The 17,129-nt window shown below is 43.9% G+C and overlaps 1 protein-coding gene across 15 annotated transcripts in view; it reads right to left on the bottom strand.

Annotated features, from left to right (window-relative positions):
* The window catches only part of PHF20L1 (PHD finger protein 20 like 1), an 80,512-nt gene extending 72,393 nt beyond the window's left edge, over positions 1–8,119 (bottom strand). For 4 of the 15 annotated variants that reach the window (XM_077809772.1, XM_077809770.1, XM_077809773.1 and 1 more), the window contains exons 1-2: positions 7,897–8,109; positions 5,345–5,457 (exon numbers count right to left, since the gene is read on the bottom strand). In XM_077809772.1, coding sequence (XP_077665898.1) covers positions 5,345–5,427 — 83 coding nt within the window. In that variant the 5' untranslated portion in view covers positions 5,428–5,457; positions 7,897–8,109. Of the gene's footprint in view, positions 1–5,344; positions 5,458–7,896 lie in introns of all 15 variants that reach the window. The other 11 variants (XM_077809779.1, XM_077809777.1, XM_077809776.1 and 8 more) reach the window with 6 other exon arrangements.
* Positions 8,120–17,129: the final 9,010 nt, after the last annotated feature.

Genomic DNA, 17,129 nt, shown 5'->3' on the forward strand with positions numbered 1-17,129 from the left:
CATCACTGAGTGGTTGTGTTTCTAATGGGGTCCCACAGGGATCAGTTCTTAGCCCTACACTATTTATCATTTTTATCTATGACCTGGAGGGAAAAAGTCATTACTGATAAAGTTGGCAGATGATACAAACTGAGGGAGTGGTAAATAATTAAGAGGACAGGCCACTGATACAGAGCGATTTGGATCGCTTGAGAAACTGGGTTGAAGCAAACAAATACGTGTTTTAATATGACTAAATGTATTCATCTTGGAACAAAGAACCTAGACCATACTTACAGGATGGGGGACTCCATCCTCAGAAGCAGTGACCCAAAAAAATTTGGGGGAGGATGGTGGATAATCAGCTGAACATGAGCTCCATTGTGGCCAAAAGAGCTACTGTAATCCTTGAATGCATGAACAGGGGAATCTCAAGTAGGACTAGAGATATTTTACTTCTCTATTTGGAACTAGTACGACCACTGCTAAAATACTGTGTCCAGTTCTGGTGCCTACAATTAAAGAACGATGTTGATAAATTGAAGAGAGCTCAGAGAAGAGTGACGAGAATGATTAAAGGATTAGAAAATATGCCTTAATAATTTCAAAGAGCTCAATCTAGTTAATTTAACAAAGAGAAGTTTAAGGGGTGACTTGATTACAGTCTACAAGTATCTACTGGGGAACAAATATTTAATGATGAGCTCTCGAACCTAGCACAGACAGGTATAACATGATCCAATGACTGGAAGTTGAAGCTAGACAAATGCAGGCTGGAAATAAGGTGTAAATTTTTAACAGCGAGAGTAATTAACCTTTGAAACAAATTTACCAAAGTGGATTCTCCATCACTGACAATTTTTAAATCAGGATTTTTTTTAATAAAAGATATTCTAAGCATTATTTTGGGGAAGTTCTATGGCCTGTGTTATAGAGGAATTCAGACTACATGATAACAATGGTTCCTTCTGGCACTGGAATCTGTACATTTAAAATTATGCAAACTTCACACTGTTTTACAGAACTGGACTACTACGGCTGGATAATGACATCTGCCAGTTTTACATATTATTCACTTCTCTCTCTCACGTTCTAACACTTGCATCCCATGTGAATTACAGAAATTGTAAGGTAAAATTGGTAAGGACAAGTTTTAGTTACATGATTTAAATCTTAAACAACGGCTCAAAGTTTGTTTTTTTTTCTCCAACCTTAATATTCACGTTAAAGTTTCCATATTAACACTTAATTTTCACAGTGTAATAATTCACACAGGGCCTCTTTTTCAATATAGCCATTTGTCCAGTATATGGTATTCTTTCAGTAAGAATAAAACTGAAACTCAAATATAAGACACTGTAGAAATACAAAGTGTTCTACAAACAGTCTCTTCACCCTAGTGAGGTGGAAAGGGGGCTACATTTTACAGATAGGTTGAGTGACTTCCTTAAAGTCACATTTGAAGTCCAAGGAAGATACAGAAATAGACCCAGACTTCCTGAATCCCAGTCCTGTGCCCTGAACACAAGCCTGTCCTTCCTGCCTTAGCCAAAAGGCATAAAACCCTATATCTGTTCCATGGAGAGACCTCCTTCATGGACAAACTTTCACCCCCTCCGTTGTGTTAATTAGCCCAGTACTAAATCCCCCCCACCCCCATACCCCTTCTTCCATTCTAGACCTTCCACCAAACTGACAATCAGGTCTCCCAGTCTGCTAAAACCGAAAGAAAAGACTACAGAACTGCTTCCTGTTTGTTGCTGTCACTCCAAATCTTACAGAAAAAAATCCTTTGGATCTCTACCCTGTGAGGAAATAATCAACCTAGACAATCTAGTCCCTTCAGTCAGTTCTGTTCACAAAAGATAACACTCTTCATCCGATGAAGTGAGCTGTAGCTCATGAAAGCTTATGCTCAAATAAATTTGTTAGTCTCTAAGGTGCCACAAGTACTCCTTTTCATTCTTCTAACAGGCACACGCGGGCAAGCTCTTGCCACCTGGCATCTACTACATAGGCCAACTGTCCCTTTTCCGTGTCTCCTTCACTACACACTTTTCCTGTATTTGCATCCTGTCATTATTTGTACTACTATAGCACATAGAAGTCCTAGTCATGGACCCAGCTCCCCCTGTGATAGGCGCTGTACAAACACAGAACAAAATGATACCCCTGCCCAAGGAGCATACAATCTTAGTATGAGACGAGAGAGGATCTGGACAGACAAGAGAGAGATCAGGAATTAGCAATTTGTTCCTGGGAGAAATAATGGGTCCACAGGATCACAAAACAAGAACAGAAAGGAAGGGGAGGTCACATTAGTTTTATAGCACCCATGTGTAAGCCATGTCTCCTATGCCAGAAAGCTTACAGTCTAAGGCCTGATCCTGTAAACATTTTAGTGCCTGCGGAATCTAGTCCTGAACGGACACTGTAACAAACAAAAGCAGAACCAAAAAAAGGACTTTTTAAAAACCTCAAGACCAATGTGTACTTTTTTAAGCATTCCATTTTAAGCAATTTATACACCCATTCCTTTATTTAATTACCTTTACCTATTTGTTTTGTTCTTAATAGTCCTACTAAACCTTCCTCGATGGCTTTTATCTATTACTAAATAGAGTTGAATTTACGACTAATTTAGTTGAGTTTAAAACTAAAGGAATTGTAAGAATTGTATCTGTTCAAACAACTGCCTTGTGTAACTGTGTATCATACACATATTTCATGAAAGGTATTCAGTTACAAAGAAACTATCGTGGCTATGTCTACAAAGTGGTAAAACCATGCAAGCAATAAACAAGCTTAAATATGCTCACTGACTTCCTTGTCCAGTTGGACAAAGCTTCCCTCACCAGTCCCAAACTGACTGTCAGTCACCTAAGCATATAACAGGTTTCAGAGTAACAGCTGTGTTAGTCTGTATTTGCAAAAAGAAAAGCAGTACTTGTGGCACCTTAGAGACTAACCAATTTATTGGAGCATAAGCTTTCGTGAGCTACAGCTCACTTCATCCACAGCATGCATCCGATGAAGTGAGCTGTAGCTCACGGAAGCTTATGCTCAAATAAATTGGTTAGTCTCTAAGGTGCCACAAGTACTCCTTTTCTTTTTGCGAATACAGACTAACACGGCTGTTACTCTGAAACCTGAGTGTTGATAAAATAGAAAGATTTAAATTGAACCCTAGTCTGACATGGTTTTTTGTTCCCTTCAAGAAACAATGTTAGACAGAAATGCAGTAGATAAATGACTTGTGCAAGTTATATAATTTTTTTAAAGTATGCTCAGTACAATTTCTCAGTATATAGCTGAGATGGATGCATTTTAGTTGGAAAACAGGCAAATTTTAAAGTCAGCTGGGCCCCTTAAGTGACAGCTGAGCAAATTAGGTGTAAAAAACACATGGACTACTAAAATAAATCGTACCTTGGGGTGAAACTATTTTCACAGAAGGACAAAATTTTTCTCTAACAAGCTCCCTGGTTATTGATATAAATTCATTTTTTAAAAAAATGAAAGAATGTACATCTTCTAGTTTCCAGTGTTTTAGCTGCACAATTTTAATATTTATTCCTGTTCCTGTGTATAAAGTTGTTAAATTTTACTTAGTTATATAACTATGTGCTAGAGATATGGTGAACCCTGTTTAGATATTAAATTGAGGCAATTCTGTTTTTAGCTCCTGTACATACTGGCATAGGTCTATCATGACAGTCTATCATCTTTGTCAAATATTCTTAAATGACTGTTTGTTTTACAGCACTATATTGGCAGTCTCAACCTTTTTTACATTCTTTGAACATAAAGTACTAATTTTATGGAGAACAATTTATTTCAACTCACCATATCTCTCTAGCTCCAACTAAGAAGAGTAATGTACCATGGAATGTGGTTCAAAAATCAGTTCTATTTTCTTTTCGATATACACTGATTATTTCGAAGAAAAGGATTTGTTTGAACAAAGTACTGCTGGTAAAATGTGCTAGTTTGACAGCCCTGGAAATTTAAACCCTCTTTATATAGATACTCAAGCAGTATTTCCTCTGTAGACAATTTAACCCACGGAACTCACTGACATACAATATTATTGAGGGCAACAGGATTAGACATTTGTGAATAAGAACATCCATGGTTATATCAGAGAATGAAAATATGCAAGGGATTTTGACCCTTATGACCGATGGCATCAACCACTTACTAACTCATAGGAGTTAAGAATAAACTTTTTCTGAAGCATAGAGCACTAACCACTGACAGGATCAGACAGACTATTGGTCTTATCCACTATAGCAATAACTCCTTCAAATTGACTGAAACAGTACTTCCAAACAAACCAGATTGTGTTACTAAATTTTGATTAAGTTTGACTTTTCTCTCCGAGTAAACAAATATTGCAAGACTGAGCCCTGGTGTACACTACAGAATTACTTTGGTATAACTGCGTTGCTCAGGGGCTGTGAATAATCCACACCCCGAGCAACGTAGTTATACCAATCTAAGCACCGGTGTAGGTTGTGCTAAGTCGGCAGGAGAGCTTCTCCAGCTGGCATAGCTACTGCCTCTCGCAGAGGTGTATTAACTAAGCTGACAAGGGAAACTCTCTCCTGTCGGCTTAGAGCCTCTTCATTAAAGCACTAAAAAGGCTGAGGCAGCATTTTAAGCAAGTGTTGATCTGTTCTTCCAATCCTATTTTACTTCCAATCCGAGCTCTAACAGAGTTGGTGTGGCCAAGTCATAACTTTGGTACTTCCGTTTCTCCACTGTCAAATGGAGAGTTACCTAAAGTTACCTACCTCAGTGTACAGTAAGAATTTTAATGCACAAGAAGTTTTATTACTGAACGCTACATCAAGTTTTCAGTTTTAAAATTTGTGAAATCTGCTTACACCTTAAAATTAAAACAAAACTGGCTCCTTGAGTTATTACTGGAGTTACACACAAGTGCACTTGACCATCTTGCATGCAACACTGCATGCCAGAGTATTCTGAATGAGTTTTTCATTTAATACCACAGTTAATAAATATTTTTAGCAGATACAGACTGTCATGATAAACATATGCCAGTACCAAAGAGAACAAACTAATGTCTAGAAAAAGGATCATGACTAGAAATACAAGATAGCCATGCAAGAAAACACAACATTTTCTTTCAATTTGATTTTTTTGGAGGGATGGTTTCCTGAAATTTTATAATTGCTTTAGTTTTTTTTTTTTTTAAAAATAAGGATATTCATCAAATTAGTATATGGACTGATTGGTTTGTATTAACAATTAATGTATCAAACAACTGAAACTAAAGACAGATTACAGTACAGATGGAAGAAATTTGACCTAATTAAGCATTGCATGATGTCTTCCTTACCATTTCTGTAAGTAGTCCAGTGCTTCCAAACGAGCACCGATCTCGAACGTGATCCCTGGACGACTTGGAGGCTTTTTACTCATCTTGATAACTTCTATTTTCTTTTCCCCCTACTTTCAGAGAAAAATATTTTTTATATTACAAAGCAGAAAGCACCGTTAATTAAAAACACAAATAGCATTCCAAATGAATATATTTTAACCATGAAGAGATATAAATCTATTATAAATGATAGCACTTATCACTATAGGATCTAGTAGTGCACTAAAATTGGAAATGTTTAGATTGTTGTGCATAATATAAAAAGTATATACAAATAGTATTCCTTAATCCCCACCACAAACAGCTACACCATCAACCTGCAATCTATTTAGTTTGAAAAATGAGATACAAATGTGTTCTAATAATATACATGGCCCTAATTCCCCATCAGCTTTAGTGATAATCACATTTTCCTAGTTTTAAAATGTTTCCCCCCTGCCCTGTTGCTATACGAAAGGCCACACAAACAAAAGGGGAAAGTGACTGACTATACAGAGGAAAGAATAACTACAGAAATGTACTGGCTAATGAACAACATAAACTGACATAAATATTTTTCTGTGTATTTTTTCCTATAAGTTTTCTGTCAATCCTGAATCTAATGTGCAACAATAGCAGGTAAAAAGAAAAGGAGTACTTGTGGCACCTTAGACTAACAAATTTATCTGAACATAAGCTTTCATGAGCTACAGCTCACTTCATCGGATGCATGCAGTGGAAAATACAGCAGGGAGATTTTATATACACAGAGAACATGAAACAATGGGTGTTACCATACACACAGAGTGATCAGGTAAGGTGAGCTTTACCAGCAGGAGAGGAAAAAACCTTTTGTAGTGAAAATCAAGGTGGGCCATTTCCAGCAGTTCACAAGAACATGTGAGGAACAGGAAGGGGGGAAATAAACATGGAGAAATAGTTTTACTTTGTGTAAAGACACATCCACTCCCAGTCTTTATTCAAGCCTAAATTAATGGTGTCCAGTTTGCAAATTAATTCCAATTCAGTAGTCTCATGTTGGAGTCTTTTTTTTTTTTTGAAGTTTTTTCATTGAGGAATTGCCACTTTTAGGTCTGTAATCGAGTGACCAGAGAGACTGAAGTGTTCTCCGACTGGTTTTTGAATGTTAGTGTTAATTGTTGACGTCTGATTTGTTTCCATTTATTCTTTTACGTAGAGACTGTCCGGTTTGGCCAATGTACATGGCAGAGGGGCATTGCTGGCACACGATGGCATATATCATTGGCCAAACCGGACAGTCTCTATGTAAAAGAATAAATGGAAACAAATCAGACGTCAAGAATTAACACTGTAACATTCAAAAACCAGTCGGAGAACACTTCAGTCCCTCTGGTCAGTCGATTACAGACCTAAAAGTGGCAATTCCTCAATGAAAAAACTTCAAAAAAAAAAAAAGACTCCAACATGAGACTACTGAATTGGAATTAATTTGCAAACTGGACACCATTAATTTAGGCTTGAATAAAGACTGGGAGTGGATGTGTCTTTACACAAAGTAAAACTATTTCTCCATGTTTGTTTCCCCCCTTCCTGTTCCTCACATGTTCTTGTGAACTGCTGGAAAGGGCCCACCTTGATTTTCACTACAAAAGGTTTTTTCCTCTCCTGCTGGTAAAGCTCACCTTACCTGATCACTCTGTGTGTATGGTAACACCCATTGTTTCATGTTCTCTGTGTGTATAAAATCTCCCCACTGTATTTTCCACTGTATGCATCTAATGAAGTGAGCTGTAGCTCACAAAAGCTTATGCTCAAATAAATTTGTTAATCTCTAAGGTGCCACAAGTCCTCCTTTTCTTTTTGCAGATACAGACTAACACAGCTGTTACTCTGATAGCGGGCAAGAGCATTTCATCCAAAAGGACCAGTTTTAAGTTGACAATGTCACTATTTAAAGTCATATGGTGCATAAAGGGCCCCCTTAAGGGCCTTAGTCTGGTCTGTGTCCTTCTGGCTTCAGGGGTGCTGGAGCGAGAGCTCCAGGAGTTGGGCCATTCCGTTTATCTGGGTTGGGGAGGATGTAAGGGATCTCTCAAGCCCTGGTCTGTGTGGGTGACTTTCTGGGGGGGGAGGGCGTGTGCAGAAAAACACCCAGCCCCTGGGCCCGTGTGCCTGGCTGGGTTGGGGAAAAGTGAGCTGTAGGGGATGCCCCAGGCCCCAGACCCATCTGTTTCTGTCGGGGGTGGGTGGGGGTGGAGGATCCCCTGGGCCGCTCCGTCTCTGGAGGGGAGCCGCCAGGCCGCTCCGGGTCCCGGGGGTAGCAGAAGGAGCCCCCAGACATCAGCCACCTCTGGGGCACAGGGAGGTTTAAAACCCCCGGCCTCGGCCCCGCAGAGGATGCTCCCCAGGGACCGGCCCCGAGGAAGCCTCAGGCCACGGTTCTGCCTGCGCCGGTGCAGGAGAGGCGGGAGACACCTGGGGCCCGGGCTCGGCTGGGGGGAGAGAGGCCCGGGAGCCCGGCCCGTACCCCGCAGCCCCGGACTCCTTACCGCCTTCTCCGCCTCTCGGGACAGCAGCTGGGCCTGTGGCGGCCCCGAGCCCGATCCCGGCCCGGAGCCCGAGCCACAACCCCAGCCCCAGCCGGCTCCGCAGGCCGCGGCGCCTCCCGCTCCGAGCGGGGACGGTGGGCGAGCAGCTCGGTGCGGCGGGGTGCAGCTCCCTCAGAGCCCCATCGTCCCCTCTGCCTGCGCCCCGCCCCTCGCGCCCCAGCGCCCAGCCGTGCCGTCACCTCCCTGCGACAGCCCGAGGCGGGGCAGGGCGCCGCCATCACCCCCTCACGTGACCAGGGAGCAGCGGCGCGACAGCCGCTTTACGGCGGGGCGGGACGAAGGAACTGGAACAGCGGGGGAGCGGGCGCGAGGGTGAAGGGGGGGGGCTCGCCTCGGTGCTGTGTGGGGCGGGGTGTAAGTTATTAGTGGGGGATGCGGTCAGGGGGATGTGGAGGAGGTGAGAGCTATGGTGGGGAGGTTTGGATAGAAGCTTTTTGGAGGGCATGAGGTCAGTGTTATGGGGAGGGGGCGGTTTGGGGTTGAAGGTAGCAGTAGGGGGATGAGGTCAGTGTTATGGGGAGCGGGCGGTTTGGGGTATAAGTTAATAGGGGGATGAGGTCAGTGTTATGGGGAGGGGCAGTTTGGGGTTGAAGGTAGCAGTAGGGGGATGAGGTCAGTGTTATGGGGAGCGGGCGGTTTGGGGTATAAGTTAGTAGGGGGGTGAGGTCAGTGTTATGGGGAGGGGGCGGTTTGGGGTTGAAGGTAGCAGTAGGGGGATGAGGTCAGTGTTATGGGGAGCGGGCGGTTTGGGGTATAAGTTAGTAGGGGGATGAGGTCAGTGTTATGGGGAGGGGCGGTTTGGGGTTTAAGGGAGCTGTGAGGGGATGAGGTCAGTGTTATGGGGAGCGGGCGGTTTGGGGTATAAGTTAATAGGGGGATGAGGTCAGTGTTATGGGGAGGGGCAGTTTGGGGTTGAAGGTAGCAGTAGGGGGATGAGGTCAGTGTTATGGGGAGCGGGCGGTTTGGGGTATAAGTTAATAGGGGGATGAGGTCAGTGTTATGGGGAGGGGCAGTTTGGGGTTTAAGGGAGCAGTAGGGGGATGAGGTCAGTGTTATGGGGAGCGGGCGGTTTGGGGTATAAGTTAGTAGGGGGATGAGGTCAGTGTTATGGGGAGGGGCAGTTTGGGGTTTAAGGGAGCAGTAGGGGGATGAGGTCAGTGTTATGGGGAGGGGCGGTTTGGGGTATAAGTTAGTAGGGGGATGAGGTCAGTGTTATGGGGAGCCGGCGGTTTGGGGTATAAGTTAGTAGGGGGATGAGGTCAGTGTTATGGGGAGGGGGTGGTTTGGGGTACAAGTTAGTAGTTGGGGGATGAGGTCAGTGTTATGGGGAGGGGGCGGTTTGGGGTATAAGTTAGTAGGGGGGTGAGGTCAGTGTTATGGGGAGCCGACGGTTTGGGGTATAAGTTAGTAGGGGGGTTAGGTCAGTGTTATGGGGAGGGGCGGTTTGGGGTTTAAGGGAGCTGTGAGGGGATGAGGTCAGTGTTATGGGGAGGGGCAGTTTGGGGTTTAAGGGAGCAGTAGGGGGATGAGGTCAGTGTTATGGGGAGGGGGCGGTTTGGGGTATAAGTTAGTAGGGGGGTGAGGTCAGTGTTATGGGGAGGGGGCGGTTTGGGGTATAAGAGAGCTGTGAGGGGATGAGGTCAGTGTTAGGAGGAGGGGGTGGTTTGGGGTATAAGTTAGTGGGGGATGAGGTCAGTGTTATGGGGAGGGGACGGTTTGGGGTATAAGTTAGTAGTAGGGGGATGAGGTCAGTGTTATGGGGAGGGGCAGTTTGGGGTTTAAGGGAGCAGTAGGGGGATGAGGTCAGTGTTATGGGGAGGGAGTGGTTTGGGGTATAAGGTAGCAGTAGGGAGATGAGGTCAGTGTTATGGGGAGCTGGCGGTTTGGGGTATAAGTTAGTAGGGGGATGAGGTCAGTGTTATGGGGAGGGGCGGTTTGGGGTTTAAGAGAGCTGTGAGGGGATGAGGTCAGTGTTATGGGGAGGGGGCGGTTTGGGATATAAGTTAGTAGTAGGGGGGATGAGGTCAGTGTTATGGGGAGAGGCAGTTTGGGGTTTAAGGGAGCAGTAGGGGGATGAGGTCAGTGTTATGGGGAGGGGGCAGTTTGGGGTATAAGTTAGTTGTAGGGGGATGAGGTCACTTATGGTGGTGGAGTGGGAGGAGGGGTGGTTTGGGGGTACAAGTTAGCTGTGGGGGGATGAGGGTCAGTGTTATGGGGGTGGAGCAGGTAATGGCTGGGATGAGTAAGGAGAGAAATAATTATTAGTGGGGTGAGAGTCAGTGTTGTGAGGAGGGAGAGAGAAGTGAGGGATTAGCCCTGGCTTTTTTGGGTAAAGGAAGGTAAAGGGTTGCCATTGGTAGGAGAGGTTAGGGATTGAGCTTGTTGAAATCTTTTGCTGGAGAGAGAGTGAGGGCGGGGTGCATGCAGTAGTGGTGCTAAGCTTACACAGACTAAGGCCTGGTCTACACTGACGGGGTGGGGGCGGAATCAATCTAAATTATGCAACTTCAGCTACGTGAATAACGTAGCTAAAGTTGACATACTTAGATCCACTTACTGCGACACTAAGTCGACAGCTGACTCACCCGTCGACTCCACCTGCGCCTCTTGTCCTGGTGGAGTACCGGAGTCGACGGGAGAGCGCTCGGCAGTTGATTTATTGTGTCTAGATGGACGCAATAAATCGACCCCCGCTGGATCGATCGCTGCCCGTCGATCCAGCAGGTAATGTAGACAAGCCCTAAGCAGTTAAGGTCATGGGGGTCCTGATTTAGTATTACCCCCAAAATACCACTAATCTTATTTAACATGGAGTTTTGAACAAGTGTATTAGTATGTGTTTGTATATTGTTTGGTGTGTAGAAATAAAAAATACTTATTGCATTGTGGGGGGTGAGGGGTAAAGAGCGCACCTCCAATGGGCCAGCACTGCCTCTGGGTACATGGTCTGTCCTTGGGGACTGATATTTTTTTCTGTGAAACATCATGTTTTATTGGTGTCTGTTTCAAAGGACTCCACCGCCATGAAGTACTTTGAGGTACTGGGTATTTGATTTCTCTCCCACTTCCCTGCCCTGCCCCCCCTTCCTTGGGGAAAGGAAGAGAAAAATGGAGGAGGGAGAAGTGCAAAAAAAAAAAAAAAAACCTTTCAAAGCTAATTTTTTAGAATAATGCTTGTGAAAAATGTGGACTGAACAGAAAATTGCACCTTTTAGAAATCTGCGGAATGAAAGTGATTTGTAATTTTTTTCATAAAAGGACTTTACGATTTTTGGCCAGTCTTAGTTCAGAGGGGGCTGGGTGTTGTGTTGGGATCGTTGAATAGCAGTGTTAGAATGGCATGTATGTGAGAAGGTAGCTTCAGTGTTTAGAGGAAGGGATGCTTATGGTACGAATGGAGGTGAGGAAGGTGCTGGGGGAAGGGGGTCAGGGTTTAATGTTCTTGGGTCGTTGATGAAGAGGGGAGCAGGGAGAAACTCAGGGTTTTGTACTCTTGGTGTCTGTGGGGTTAGGTTTGCATGAGATGAGGAAGGGGCTGGGGATCAGTTTAGGGTTTAATGTTATGAGGGACACTGGAGGAGTGAATTGTTGCTTGGCTCACAGCAGATTATAGCAGGTTTACAATAGTAGGATGACGGCTAGTAATGGGAGTTTTCTAGATGCTGAACTCAGGCGAAGAAAAGGCACAACATTATTGTAGGTGCTGCTGTCATCTCCTTGGAAATAGCAGTGGGAGAAAGCCTGACGTGTTTAATCTGATTCTGATATGGCAATTTTCATTCCTAAACAAATCTACACGGACACACCCCCAGAGCCCTGACCAGGGGTATTCCATCTGCTACCCAAGATCCATAAACCTGGAAACCCTGGACACCCCATCATCTCAGGCATCGGCACTCTTACAGCAGGATTATCTGGCTATTTGGACTCTCTCCTCAGACCCTAAGCTACCAGCACTCCTAGCTATCTTCGAGACACCACCGACTCTCTCTGAGGAAACTACAATGCAGTAGTAATCTTCCTGAAAACACCATCCTGGCCACTGTGGATGTAGAAGCTCTTTATACCAGTATTCCACATGAGGATGGACTACAAGCTGTCAAGAGCAGTATCCATGATGAGGCCATGGCACACCTGGTGGTTGAGCTTTGTGACTTTGTCCTTACCCACAACCGTTTCAGATTTGGGGACAACATATACCTTCAAGTCAGTGGCACTGCTATGGGTACCCGCATGGCCCCACAATATACCAGCATATTTATGGCTGACTTAAAACAACGCTTCCTCAGCTCTTGTCCCCTAGCGCCCCTCCTCTACTTGCGCTACATTAATGACATCATCATATGGACCCACTGGAAAGAGGCCCTTGAAGAATTCTTCCTGGATTTATCTAGTGTGTTAAGCTCAGTTTGCGATTTTGTTTATTTACTAAGGTAATCCATTTTGATCAATTTGCTATCACTTATAATCACTTAACATCTATTTTTTGTAGTTAATAAACTTTTTTTTGTTTTGTCTAAAACCAGTGTGTGGAAATAACTTGGGGCAGAAAGCTGTTGAAAATCTCTCTCCACATTGAGGGAGGGGGTAAATTTTATGAGCTTACACTGTACGGTTCCCTGTGCAGCACAAGACGATATAATTTTGGGTTTACCCTCCAAAGGGAGGTGTGCGCCTTAGCAACTGGGAGGTGCCTTAGCTGAGCCTTACCATGCAGAGCTGATCTCAGCAGCTGGGTGTGTCCCTATCGGTGTGTATGCTGGTGAAAGAGCAAGCTTGGAGAGTGTGGCAACTTATCACAGCACCACAGTGTGAAAGGAAGCCGAAGCTGGTGGGTTAGGTGGGCTCAGTGGTACCCTGGTTCCAACTGGCACCCTGGGGAGAACCCATCACACCCTATATTATCAAATATTTGTTCCTCATGTAGGCACTTATAGACTGTAATCAAATCACCCCTTTTGTTTAAATGAGATTTGGCCAGAGGATCCCAACAGATGAATGACTCCCCATGCTGCAGAGGAAGGTGAAAAATTCCTAAGGGCCCAACCAATCTGACCTGGGGAGAAAATCCTTCCCAACCCCAAGTCAGGTGACCAGTAAGACCTTCCGCATGTGAACAAGGCACACCAGTCAGGCATCTAGAAAGAGGATTCTTTGTACCAGTTCAGAGCACCGTCCACCCTCTTAGGTGCCCTGTGGCCAATCTTTGATGCTTCATAAGATGGGAGAAACAAAACAAAACAGACTATATCTAGCTAGTTGTGCAGTGAAGGAAAAATTCCTTCCTGACCAGTGCTGGTGACCAGCTAAAACCCTGAAGCATGAGATTAGATTAGTCATCTTTATGCAGAGTTGCAGACGTTAGCATATTGAGTGCTGTGTAGGCAAACCCATGAAAGAAGGGGTTGAATGGGAATCATAGATTCACAGATTCCAAGGCCAGAATGGACGACCAGAACCATCCAGCATGAGCTCCCCCACACAGTCTGCAGAATTGTACAAGTGCTTCCAGACCAAGTCTGGAATTGTTCAGCTATGTAACTGAGATGGAAAACTCTGAACAATTTAACTAGTCTGTCTCTTTTATACCCGATAAAGATCTAGTGATACATACATTATAAATCAATCTCCTTGTTGAGTAAGCATTACAAAATTTTCATGAGAACTACAGGTTTAAGGCTTGAGAAAGTATTAATGAAAATTATCAATTTAGAGTTTTTATATCAGGGAAGAAATTATTAGATGACAATAAGTCTAGTTGAAGACAAACAATGAACAAGAGCTGTCAAGTTTAAACAGTCAGGAGGTCTTTGATAGAGTAGAGTGGGGTTTTTCTTTCTAACAAAGTTGAAAAAAATCAGATTTGGATTTTTTTTTAAACATTTTCTTCATATAGTTGCATACACACAATTATTAAAATCAGAGCCAATATGATGTTCCTAAACTCCAATTAAAAGTTGGTTTTATACAGTTGCAGACTCTTTTCAAAAGCAAATATAAATGGCAAAAATCCAGACAACAGGGACACTGAATAACCAAAGCATCTCAAAGGCTATGAAATGGAGCTGTCAGCTTGATATTTAATAATTCTAAAAGAGAAGCTGAAAGGAGTTTGAACTTCCTCTGTCATTGAGTCCAGTTCTGGGGCCAATTTCTGTGATGTTCCAGTTCTACTTTCCAATATTTCAAGATATTTTTAATTTCCTGATGCAGTGTGACAGCTCTGTACAAATTACAGGAGAAAGGGCTAGATCCACAAAAGTATTTAGCTTGTTAGCTGTGGGGTGGCGTTAGCACTTAAGCGGGTTAACTAGTAGGCCTGCTAGTGGTAACTTTGGCACCTATGGGGTTAGATGGCAGCTGAGCAACTGTTTTGATAATGTCCCTAAAGAAGCAGTTAGGTGCCTAAGTACCTTTGTGGATCTAGCTCTAAGGGCTTGCTTCAACATCCATCGAAGTCAATAGAAAATCTCTCACTGAGTTCAGTGTGCTTTGGATCAGGCCCTAGTTGACTTTGCAGGGAAGAAGGGCTATACAGCGAAACTAACTATGCACAAAGCACAGTATATACACAAAAACAACAAGGAGTCTGGTGGCGCCTTAAAGACTAACATTTATTTGGGCATAAGCTCTCATGAGTAAAACACAACTTCAGATGCATGGAGTGAAAATTACAGATGCAGGCATTATATAATGACACATGAAGGGAAGGGAGTTACCTCACAAGTGGAGAATCAGTGTCCACAGGGCCAATTCGATCAGGGTGGATGTAGTCCACTTCCAATAATAGATGAGGAGGTGTCAATTCCAGGAGAGGCAAAGCTGCTTCTGTAATGAGCTAGCCACTCCCAGTCCCTATTCAAGCCCTATTCAAGTGTTAAATTTGCAAATGAATTTTAGTTCTGCTGTTTCTCTTTGAAGTCTGTTTCTGAAGTTTTTTTATTCAAGTATAGCTACTTTTAAATCAGTTATAGAATGTCCAGGAAGATTGAAGTGTTCTCCCACTGGATTTGTATGTTACCATTCCTGATGTCCGATTTGTGTCCATTTATTCTTTTACGTAGGGACTCTCCAGTTTGGCCAATGTACATGGCAGAGGGGCATTGCTGGCACGTGATGGCATATATCACATTAGTAGACGTGCAGATGAATGAGCCTCTGATGGTGTGGCTGATGTGTTTGGGTCCGTTGATGATGTTGCTAGACTAGATATGGGGACAGAGTAGGCAACGAGGTTTGCCACAGGGATTGGTTCCTGTGTTAGTGTTTCTGTGGTGTGGTGGGTAGTTGCTGGTGAGTATTTGCTTCAGGTTGGAGGGCTGTCTGTAAGCAAGGACTGGCCTGTCTCTCAAGATCTGTGAGAGTGAGGGATCGTTTTCCAGGATAGATTGTAGACAGGGAAGGCTCTGCCAATTTTGCTGCCCCAAGCAGCTGCCGCCAAATTGCCGCCGTGCCCGGAAGAGCGGCAGAGCTGCCGCCCAAAAGCTGCCGTGGCAGGAAAAGCGGCGGAACTGCCGCCGAATTGCCGCCGTGGAACACAGACTGCTGCCCCATTCCGAATGCCACCCCAAGCACCTGCTTGGAAAACTGGTGCCTGGAGCCGGCCCTGGTTGTAGATCGTTGATAATGTGCTGGAGAGGTTTTAACTGGGGGCTTTATGTGATGGCCAGTGGTGTTCTGTTGTTTTCCTTGTGGGGCCTGTCCTGTAGTAGGTGATTTCTGGGTACCCGTCTCGCTCTGTCAATCTGTTTCCTCACTTCCCCAGGTGGAGGAGTTTCTGTGTCGAGATAGGGTAACTTGGTAAAGCGAGTGATAGGCAGCTGACATTGCAAGGGGGACATAGTTATGGCTGCCGTGCATGGACTCTGGTGTACAGCTCTTTTGGCAACAATAAAGTGTGTGTCTGTGGGAGGAGTACAGGATATGTACTATTAGGTTTCATTTTCTTGCTTTTGTGGTTTTGTGTCAGATATGCTATGTGTGTAGAGCCTTGCTACTGCTTCATAACAAAGCTTTTTGCATACTGATTTCCTTTTTTTTTATTGTTTAAACGAAGAGTGGGCCTTTCAAGTATGAGGTGGCTTGGGGGCAAACTGAGGAGTAAAAATGCAGCTGTACATAAACCTTCTTCTATTCTGTGTATCTGCTCATGAAACTCTTCTCTTTTGTGCCTGAAATGGAACATAAAATCCTTCACAATAGTACTGTAAAATCTGACAGAAAAGCATGGCTTCTGAAGTTCTGAGGAAGAAGGGCTTAGGCATGAACCAGCACCGCAAAGTTTATGCATCAGCAATCCTTGGCACATTGATTATAACTGAAAGTTAAAGGCTAACATTGACCCTAAATTCAGATTATTTCTTTTCAAAAACTACCCATTGCACCAGACCTAGTAAGGATGCACGGCTACCAAAGTTCGTGCAGGTAGACAATATTTTTTTAAAGATATCGGCTGTCAGGTTTCCTCCCCACTCTGAACTCTAGGGTACAGATATGGGGACCCACATGAAAAACCCCCTAAACTTATTTTTACCAGCTTAGGTTAAAAACTTTCCCAAGGCACATATTTCGCCTTGTCTTTGAACAGTATGCTGCCACCACCAAGTGATTTAGACAAAGAACAGGGAAAGGACCACTTGGAGTTCCTATTTCCCCAAAATATCCCCTCAAGCCCTTACACCCCTTTTCCTGGGGAGGCTTGAGAATAAACAAGATGAGCACCAACCAGCCTTGGATTTTTAAGACCCAAAAAACCCAATCAGATTCTTAAACAGAACTTTATTAGAAGAACAAAAAAAGATAAGAGAACAACTCTGTAAAATCAGAATGGAAGATAATCTTACAGGCAGTCAGATTTTTCAAAACACAGAGATTCCCTCTAGGCAAAACCTTAAGTTACAAAAACAGGAATACACATTTCCTCCAGCACAGCGAATTTCACAAGCCAAAACAAAGAAAACCTAACACATTTTCTAGCTTTATTACTTACTAACTTTACAGGAGTTGGAGAGCTTGCATCCTTGATCTGTTCCAGGCAAAGGTATCACACAGACAGACCAAAGCCTTCCGCCCCCCTCCAGATTTGAAAGTATCTTGTCCCCTCATTGGTCATTCTGGGTCAAGTGCCAGCCAGTTTACTTGAGCTTCTTAGTCCTTTACAGGTAAAAGGACTT

Source organism: Eretmochelys imbricata, chromosome 2 (genome assembly GCF_965152235.1).
Source record: "Eretmochelys imbricata isolate rEreImb1 chromosome 2, rEreImb1.hap1, whole genome shotgun sequence".
Taxonomy (NCBI): domain Eukaryota; kingdom Metazoa; phylum Chordata; order Testudines; family Cheloniidae; genus Eretmochelys; species Eretmochelys imbricata.